Consider the following 10,610-nt stretch of genomic DNA (forward strand, 5'->3'; position numbering starts at 1 on the left):
GATAACTGAAACAGTTAAAAGCTATCTGCTGGTGGCGCTGAGGAATCAGGATAGAGGAGTAGTAAGAGGTAGCAGGTGGGGACACACGGTTAAAGAAACAATGGCCGTGAAGTAGTTTCCAGTGAATGGATGTCAAAAGGGTTAAACCACAATTTCCGCTCAAATGGCCACATTGATACTTGATGGCATAAAATTGATTTTTACTGTATTATTCATAAGTATAACATTGAATGTTAAATCAGAATTTACGCCTAAATTGGTATTTGATGTCACAAAATTGATTTTTACTGTACGTACACTGAATGTCTATGTATGAAAGTTTAGCCTAACTAAACTCGGCGTTTGCCAGTCTAAAATATCAATTGTGAAAGTATTTATCATGAATAATGATTTCTAACATTGGCACAAAGCCAGAAATATGGGAGAAAGAAGGTGCTGTTAATTAAATCAACCTCTAATACTTAGACTGCTAGTTTTTTTTTTTTTATTGATCTCAGAGGAAATTAAAGCCAAAGTTAACCATTTGAACACACAATTTAAAGGAATCTTAAGTAAAAATTTCAAAGCAATTAATCTGTCATTTGATTCAACCAATTCTCTCTCTCTCTCTCTCTCTCTTTCTGTACTGTTAATCATAAATATAACTTTTAATTTAACTCTATGAAAGTTTACAATTAAATTAGTGTTTGGTTATATCAAATTAACTTTTTTTTCTTTTTTCAATAATTACTAATAATTTGGTGTTTGGTATTATTATACAGTATTATATTTTTATAATATTTATAATTTAAAATTTCATAAAATTATATGATTATAATACTTGCTCTTTTTCTTTCCCTTTTTGTTTTAATTAAATGGTTTATTTCATTGTTATATATTTTTTTTTCCTTAATTAGAACTAATTTAGTAGTTGGTATTATAAAACTTTATGATTGCAAATCATAAAATTACAACTTTATGAATTCGAATTTTCTAAAATTACGCAATTAATATTTGGTATTATTAAATATCTTAACATCATAATTTTTATGATTTTTAATGATTTTATAATTTTGAATTTTATAAAATGACTGCATTGTTGTTATATAATTTTAAAAAATTAAATGAAGCTAATTTGTGATATAAATTATTTGTTTTATTGTTAATTTCGAGTTTGGTGTCATAACATTTTAGTTTTATACGATACACATATATCACTCTTAGAAAATAGTTTTTGCATTAATTTCTACACATATGGGGTTTCGTATTTTAATGATTTTTATAATTTTAAAATGTAAAATTTACAAAGCTTATTTAGTGTCATAAATGTATTTTAACTAATTACTAATAATTTGTTGTTTAAAATTACGAAGTCGATTGCCACTGCTGTTACATCACCAGTGTCGCTGCCACCACCACCACTACCATCAGTGCTTCCACGACGACCACCACCAAAACTGCCATCATTTTACAACTATAATCTTTTTCGTCTCCCAAATCATTAGAAAGGGTTATCATGTGCACAATAAATTAAGATCAGGCTCGTCCTTGGGGGTCATAAAAGAAAACTTACAGAGCTAATAACAAGAGCTTCTGACTGCAAAATACTAAAAAATCATCATCATTGTTTAACGTCTGCTTCCATACTAGCATGGGTCGGACGATTTGACTGAGGGCTGGCGGCACCAGGCTCCAATCTGATCTGGCAGAGTTTCTACAGCTGCCCTTCCTAAAGCCAACCACTCCATGAGTGTAGTGGGTACTTTTACATGCCACCGGCACGAGGGCCAGTCAGGCGGTACTAGCAACGGCCACGCTCAAATGGTGATTTTTACGTGCCCCCTGCATAGGAGCCAGTCCAGCGACACTGGCAATGACCTCGCTTGAATCATCATCATCATCATCATTTAATGTCCATTTTCCATGCTAGCATGGGTTGGACGGTTTTGACTGAGGGCTGGCAAACCAGATGGCTGCACCAGGCTCCAATCTGATCTGGCAGAGTTTCTACAGCTGGATGCCCTTCCTAACGCTAACCATTCCGTGAGTGTAGTGGGAGCTTTAACATGCTACAGGCACAGGGGCCAGTCAGGCGGTACTGGCAATGACCTCGCTTGAATCTTTTTACACGTGCCAAAACCAGCTAAATGAATGATGTTGAAGGTAGTCCCTCACCATCTTCTTTATGAGTTTCAGCCCCTTGAGATCAGCCCTCACCACTTTTGGTCATGTCCTCTTTTTCATAGGATCTTTGTACATGGATCACTCGACAGTTCTTTATTTCTCTGTTATCCTCTACAAGTATCACATATCTATACCAGTTCCGTCTTCTCTCTTATACACTGAATTTACCTTCTCTTATGTCAAATTTTGGTGTTGGCTCCTTTACACATCCAGTGAAGCAGGCTTGCTACATCAGTTTTGCCAAAACCTTCACATATCTTCCTCATCCAATACCAATGCTTTGCTAAAATCTAACATTTTACTTTCGACACAAGCATCATACAATCTACCCTTCACTCGAAGAAAGATAGAATCCCTTTGTTGAAAAGCAAAACTAACAGCTTCCTAAATATTTTCCCACCCCATGGTCACACTAAGCTACAATGCTCCTGAAACGGTTTGACTATTGATTAGATCAGCTGGGTATCTGAAGCTGTCATCTATTTTCAAGAGACTTTTAGGAATTTATAGACAATCAATACCATGGATGTTCTTGCTGCTGTCTACTACTTCACATCTGTTACATAGTTACATCTGTAACATCTGTTATATAGTTAATCTGCTCATGATCCCACTCTACATTTCTTTCACATACTTTACATCGGATATACCATATGGCTTTACCATTTACTTTTCTCCTGCATATCAAACATAGGCACAGGAGTGGTTGTGTGGTAAGTAGCTTGCTTACCAACCACATGGTTCCGGGTTCGGTCCCACTGTGTGGCACCTTGGGCAAGTGTCTTCTACTATAGTCTCGGGCCGACCAAAGCCTTGTGAGTGGATTTGGTAGACGGAAACTGAAAGAAGCCCGTCGTATATATATATATGTGTGTGTGTGTTTTGTGTCTGTGTTTGTCCCAATAACATCGCTTGACAACCAATGCTGGTATGTTTACGTTCCCGTAACTTAGCGGTTCGGCAAAAGAGACTGATAGAATAAGTACTAAGCTTACAAAGAATAAGACCTGGGGTCGATTTGCTCGGATGGCCGCAGTCAAATGATTGAAATAAGTAAAAGAGTAAAGAGAGTGTATAGCTACTTTCCAGATGGAAGAAGAGTCCCGTTTTGCTTACTAAATTTGTTATCTTTGCTGCAGGCTGTATTTTGCAAGCTCTACACAAACCTTACTAAAACTAAAGGTTTTATAATAAACCTTTTGTTTCAGAGTGATTGAAATTAAAAGCTGCCACCAAAATTCCATGTTAATTTTTGCTCAAAATACCAACAGGAAAATGGCAGTTATTCTACTGAATTATTCATTGTTTTCAAAATTAATTATAACAAAGGCAATGCAATTCAATAGAAATATGGTAACGGAATGGCTGAAACTTTGTAATTCTAGTATGTGCTTCCATATTTATAGTTTCTACTCAACCTTTTACATATTACTGCATTTTAACATGTATTTTAACATGCAGCTGGCATGTAAAAATCACCCACTACACTCTCGGAGTGGTTGGCATTAGGAAGGGCATCCAGCTGTAGAAACTCTACCAGATCAAGACTGGAGCCTGGTGCAGCCATCTGGTTCACCAGACCTCAGTCAAAACCGTCCAACCCATGCTAGCATAGAAAACGGACGTTAAATGATGATGATGATGATGATGAATATGATGATAAGGAACCCTTTTTTGACAAAATGTAGGTTAAAAAAATGTCAGTTTCTTATACATGGATAGTATTATAATCCTTTACAAAAACCCTTTTTCCAAATTTTAAGACACCCCAAAATTAGGGGGTTCCTTATATATGTTAAAATATGGTAAATTATCACACAGAGTAAAAATTGTTAAGAGAGTTTTAAGCATAGCTGGTCTTAAACTCGTTTACTCAGAGATAGAGGTGGTGTGGTTGCATGAGTCTTTGAGTCTGTGTTTATCCCTACACACAGCCACTTAACAACTAGTGTCAATGTGTTTATGGCCCTCTAATTTAGCAGTTTGAAAAAAGAGACCAGACTTTAAAAAAAATAAGTAATGGGGTTGATTTGTTCAAGTAAGATTCTTTAAGGCGATGCCCCAGAATGGCCACAATCTAAATACTGACACAAGTAAAAGAGGCAAGACAAGTGAGTGAGAGCTTTGGCGATATACCACGCTCGTGTCGACCTGCCAAGCCAAGTGAGACTGCAGTCGTGGCCGATGTTGGTATCAGCTTAATGACACCTATGCCGGTGGCACATAAACCAACACCCACTACCTTCCCAGAGTGGTTGGCATTAGGAAGGGCATCTAACCATAGAAACCTTGCCAAATCAGATCAGAACCTGGTGCAGCTCCCTGGCTTACCAGTTTTCAGTCAAACCATCCAACCCATGCCAGCAGGGAAAAAGTACTTCAAATGATGATGATGATGATGATGGTGAAAAGAATCTTAGATAACAAAATCTGCGATCATGTATGTATAACCTAGCTACAGTCCCATGTCATCATCGTATATCTGTGACTTAGCTACAAGGCTATGCTTATCTATCACGTCATTTATTTTCTAGTTGAAGCATGCTCTGAGTTGAATCTTTTAGGCTGTCTCATACTTTAGAGTCACAGTGTCCTATCTCTTTACTAGTTCTCTCGGTCTCTTTATGTATATATATATATTGATATCTTGCAATGGGTACAAGGATCACTTCAATGAAATTCTATAAAAACAAATTACTTGTCACACGCTGAGCAAAACACAATGAGAAAGAAAAAAGGGAAACTGTCTTCAATGATAATGATAACCCTCGGACTTGGTGACTTGTTCAAAGAAGAATAAGGTTTCTCTGCAAAGAATTCCATACCAGTCTTACAGCTCAAGTCGATTTTTTCGACTAAAGGCAGTGCTCCAGCATGGTGAAGTGGACTTTTCAATTGGCTGGAGACTGCAACCTCCATTGCTTCTGCACTGGTGTTTTGTGTTTTGTCCAGTGGGCTTGTCTATTGACTCGAAACTCCAATCTCTGTTGTTTCTGCTCTGGTGTCTTTTGAAATATGCATGTATATACGTATATATATATATATATATATATATATATAAATCCATAAGTTAGAAAACATTCCTCTGACTGAGGTAGTCATGTATTTTCTCTACAGCAAATCACCAATATCTGTCCCTCTGTTATAGCTAAACCTCATCTTGAAGGGGTCTTCGTCTCACAAGATTCTGGGTGACCCCAGTAGTGTTGGTGCCATGGAAAAAGCACCCGTTAAAGTCTGTAAAGCCATAAGGAAGGGCATCCAGTCATAGAAACTATGCTAAAACAGATAGCAGAGCTTGGTTCAGTGCTCTGGCTTGCCAGCTCCAGTCAAAGCATCCAGCTCATGCCAACATGGAAAATGAACACTAAATGATGATGATGATGATAAGATATATGTGTGATTGTAGTGTATGTGTGTATCAATTTGTAACCTCACTAACGTCGGTTTTAAGACATAAGTATCCAGTACCCTCTGTAAAATGGTTGGCATTAAGGAGGGTAGCTAGCCATAGAAATCATGACAAAACCGACAATGGGACTTAAAACAGTCCTTCAGATCATTAGATCATGTCAAACTGACCAATCAACCAGCACCTTCTTAACTGCAGTTCTTCAAGCCTAGATGATGATGATGATGATGATGCTATATATGTTTATCAATCATAAAATGATGATCTGCTGTGCTGGAAATAGATAGTAAAAAGATAACGAATGATTGAGACAAGTGTACAACTGCCATGTTGAAGAGGAACGGTCCAGTGCAGGCAAGAAGTTAAAAATGCACATTAAATGATGATGATAATGGTGATGATTATGATAGTGATAATGACGAGGATAATGTCCCTTATGATATTTGTTCTGCTAAGAGTTACAGACACTCATTTGGAAAGCATACTCTCACATGAGCAGTGAATTAGCGAAATTCCTCGATGGCAATATGCTGCCGACAATTAATTTTTCCCAAACTGAAATATATCAAAACAGGTACTTTTGCTTGTTTCAGTCATTGGACTGTGGCCATGCTGGAGCACTGCCTTTAGTCGAGCAAATCAACTGTAGGGCTTATTCTTTGTAAGCCTAGTACTTATTCTATTGGTCTTTTTTGATGGACCGCTAAGTAACAGGGATATAAACACACCAGCATCAGTTGTCAAGCAATGTTGGGGGAACAAACACAGACATACACATAAACGCACACGCACACACACATATAGGGAGAGTTTACGACAAACACAAAAGACGAAGACAGGTGGTGTACAATAGAAACAGATGTATCAGTATAACGCTCAGGAATAGAAAAAGTCTTTCACGTTTCGAGCCTACGCTCTTCCACAGAAAGGGACACAAAAAAAAACAAGGAGAGAAAAAAATGTGTGTAGTTGCTAACGATCTATCATGACGACACACACATATATATATATGATGGGTTTCTTTCAGTTTCCGTCAACCAAATCTACTCACAAAGCTTAGGTCAGTCCGAGGCTATAGAGGAAGACACTTGCCCAAGAGGGGCTGAACCCTGAATCATATGGTTGGTAAGTAAGCTACTCGCAAAAAATAAATAAATAAATAAATAAGAACAAAACAACAATAATGACAAAAAAAACCCCCATTCTTCTCAAACCATCCAATTACGTCCCTTACATTTGCTATGAGTTAGCTGAAGTACATCCATGTGTCTCAAGCAGCAGGTGTTAGTGGGCAATCATTTAATTTCTGGTTGTAGACCTTAAAGAAGAAACGCTTACACAATAAAAATAGAAGCTGATAAGATAAAAATATATATATATATATATATATATATATATGCAGAAGCAAGATTTCTTTGTTTTGGTATTTGTAACAGAATAACGTAACCATGACATTAGAATATTCGACCAAATGGTATTATTTTCATTAATTTAATATTTCCCAACAACTACTGTACAACTTTATTATTGAAACATTGTTGTGCCTCTTTCAAGAACCACATGATGTTTAAACACACACACAGACACACATACACTGCCTATTTTTTGAATTGTTTGGCCATTCTCTAATTCATAACTGTTGCCCTACTTAAACAACAACTGTTATTCAGCCAGTTAAACTTCTAAAGGAATTCCAGATATTTTATCATTCTAATGCAACTGTCAATTTATTTATACACTCTGGTTGTTGTTGTTGTTTAACCCCAGGTCAACTCTGACTGGATAGAGCCACAATCAAAAGCTTTCCATCTGTTACCTTCAAGTCATTTTAGGAGTATGTGATAGATTTACAATGTGTAATCTGTCCTTTCTTTATTTAACACATCTCTCTCTCTCTCTGGCTGGGTAACCATGTACCTCTTCTATAACAAGACACTAGTTTGTGTCTCTCTGTTTCTCTGTCACACTAACTGGTCATCATCTAATACAAGATAACCTCCTCCAATGCTCCCTGCCCTCTCAACGATTCCTTGCCTTAGAAAGTTACTAAGTAAGCGCCACCTGCTCAATCCGGCCAAATCCGAGATCAGTCTGGCAAGCAAAGATATTTTGCGAGATATCAATAACACCATAAAAAGGGTCACCAACCTCTCCTTGTGGTGCAGCACCAGCAAAGTGACCACATATTTTAATGTCAACAAGGGTTGAGACAGAGAAAGAGGTACCCAATTTGATATAGTTGATTTTTACCCGTCTAAATCGAAAAGGGTCTCTAACCTCTGCTTGTGGCCCCAGCCCCTTAAATACACACACACACATATATACATGCATGTTGATGGCACTTAAAAAGCATCCAGTCAACGCTGTAAAGTGGCTGGCATTTGGAAAGGCATCCAGCTGTAAAAACCATATCAAAACTGACCTCCCCTGTGCTGGTGCCACATAAAAATCACTCAGCCTACTCTGCAGAGTGGTTGGCGTTATAAAAGGGTACCCAGCCATAAAAATTGTGCCAAAAACAGAGACAGAAATATACTGCTAGCTCCTGCCTGGCCAGCTCCAGTCAAACTGTCCAACCCAAGCCAGCATGGAAGGAGGACATTAAACTATGATGAAGATGATGAACTACATTCTGATTTCAGAGGGCCTGCAAAAACCATAGGTGTAGCCCCTTCATCCAGCCTAAACTATTTAAATAAAAATAATCAGTAGGGTGTAATTTCAGGGTCTTTTGTTTTTGATTCTAGCAATTTGCATGATTACCTAAAACAATTCTTTGCTTATGGACCCCCTTTGATAGCTATTTCATGGAGATGGACCTGCCTAGCCATTCAATATTTAAAAAAATCTTATTATATTCTTATGATTAAATATTATTAAGAATTCAACAAAAAAATTGTTGAAAATATCTTGTGTATTGTAGAAGTACAACCAGTTTATTGGACATAAATTTTAACAAAAATATCTAATAGGAGTGGCTGTGTGGTAAGAAGCTTGCTTATCAACCACATGGTTCCGGGTTCAGTCCCACCTGAAGCAAAACATAAATCATCATCATCATTGTCATCGTTTAACGTCCGCTTTCTATGCTAGCATGGGTTGGACGATTTGACTGAGGACTGGCAAACCAGTTGGCTGCACCAGGCTCCAATCTTGATTTGGCAGAGTTTCAACAGCTGGATGCCTTTCTTAACGCCAACCACTCCGAGGGTGTAGTGGGTGCTTTTACGTGCCACCGGCACAATCTGCATATATTTCACCAATCTTGGTGGAATTGAGAGCACTAATGGACACTGTCTTGTTCTCTAGAACTAGTAAATAAAATGAAAATCTTGATAACCTGAATATATATATATATATATTTTATCAGAGATTGCATGCATAAGTAATAGGAACAATTTGCTTTACAAAAGATCACTGCATATTTATATGCATTAAATTACAACTAGCTTACAACTCAGTAGGTAAATTAAGCATAGTATTTCAACAAAGGTAAACGCCCACAGGGTCATTTGTTTCAACTGAATTATTCAGCTATCATGTGCTTGTTTTTTTTTTTTTTTCCTATTGTGTCTATAAGCAATTTTTAACCTCTGACACAGACAAATTTATCTCATGATCCTACAGAGTTACAATGTTACCTGGCATAAAGCTTCTCACATATAATAAACTATAGCAAGTCAACATTTTATACATGCTCTAAATAACAACATTATTATATTTATCATTATTATTATTAAAGTACATTTTGAATTCCGTTCTCCGATAGTGTTATCAATGTGGACACACGATCTGCTAGAAATAGCAGCCAAATCTCCATCCGTTCAGACGTTATTGTTGCACACAGGTTTCATAAAATATTATGGTTCTTATTAAGGCTTTTAATATTCTGAGATCGAATCCTGCCGGCGTCGTCAATTTTTACTTCTTAGTTTTTCCGGCTCGATGAAGTTATGACCTTTGTACATGGAATGAAAGATGCGATGATCACGACAGGAACGATTTTTTCATTCCGGGCATGGACTAAGCATGTCTTTAATGTTCAACTGGTTCCTAACAAAATATACGTAGGGAAATTTGGGTAAAACAGAAATGATAACCATTTCGGGATGGGTTTCTGTGCAGCGAATAAAAAAAAAAAAACAGGTCGAGCGGAAGAAATGCCGGTAATTTTTTAAATGGTTTCGATGCAAGATCGGTACCGCTGGACGGAGTGATTCTGTCGCAAAAACACCAAAATCAATGTGAACTCCAATCGATAACTGATGTGGAATAAAAGTAACCGAAAAAAAAACAACAACAAAAACAAAAAAACATAAATAAATATTCGCGGGCGCGCGCACATGTATATATAGTTTCGTGTTTACGTGGATTAATGAACGGGAAGCTTTACAAATCAATAAGGTAAAGAGAGAAAAAAAGAAATCAAAACAGCGTGGGTTATAACAAATAATACATATTCAAATGAAGATGAATAAATTAACTTACTATGAAAGAAATCATAGTGCACGAAAAATGTGTCAAAGCATGGCTGTGGACAGATTAATTGGATCAGAGAAATAACGAAGTCAACAAGACCCGCCATTGTGAGAAACTGATTATATTTCAATGAGTTCGTAGAGTTACCTCGCTTGGATATTTCCCGCCAAGGGAAATAAACACTAATAAGGGAAATAACTGTCAAATACGGGAGGTAATGGGCGTTTTTTTTTATTTAAGAGTACTCTCCCTTGAAAATTTAAGCTTTTGTCAGTGAACAGGTCGTGGTCTCAAAGCGACGAAAAAATATTTCGACAAATTAAATTTAAATGTCGAAGTGAATCTAAACGGCTTTTGTGTGTTTCTTAAATGGCTTGCTTATAAACACCTTCCACGCTGCAATTGTTTTCGTTCCATCACACGATCTCAGATCAAGTCACTCGCTATGCAAGTACGTCTCCGTAGTTTAAAATTTTAGGTTCGTTGCTTCGAATCGACGAAAATTTTCAAACCGTATTATAATTAAATGTCTTAGTGAGGTTAACGATTTTTGTGC

At 37.0% G+C, this 10,610-nt stretch overlaps 1 protein-coding gene across 1 annotated transcript in view; it reads right to left on the bottom strand.

Annotated features, from left to right (window-relative positions):
- Positions 1–10,170, bottom strand: part of LOC115222244 (mannose-P-dolichol utilization defect 1 protein) — a 54,230-nt gene extending 44,060 nt beyond the window's left edge. Inside the window, exon 1 of the mRNA XM_029792402.2 lies at positions 10,064–10,170. Coding sequence (XP_029648262.1) covers positions 10,064–10,160 — 97 coding nt within the window. The 5' untranslated portion in view covers positions 10,161–10,170. The remainder of the gene's footprint in view (positions 1–10,063) is intronic.
- Between the last annotated feature and the right edge of the window lie 440 nt (positions 10,171–10,610).

The sequence above is a fragment of the Octopus sinensis genome, linkage group LG19 (genome assembly GCF_006345805.1).
Source record: "Octopus sinensis linkage group LG19, ASM634580v1, whole genome shotgun sequence".
Classification (NCBI taxonomy): domain Eukaryota; kingdom Metazoa; phylum Mollusca; class Cephalopoda; order Octopoda; family Octopodidae; genus Octopus; species Octopus sinensis.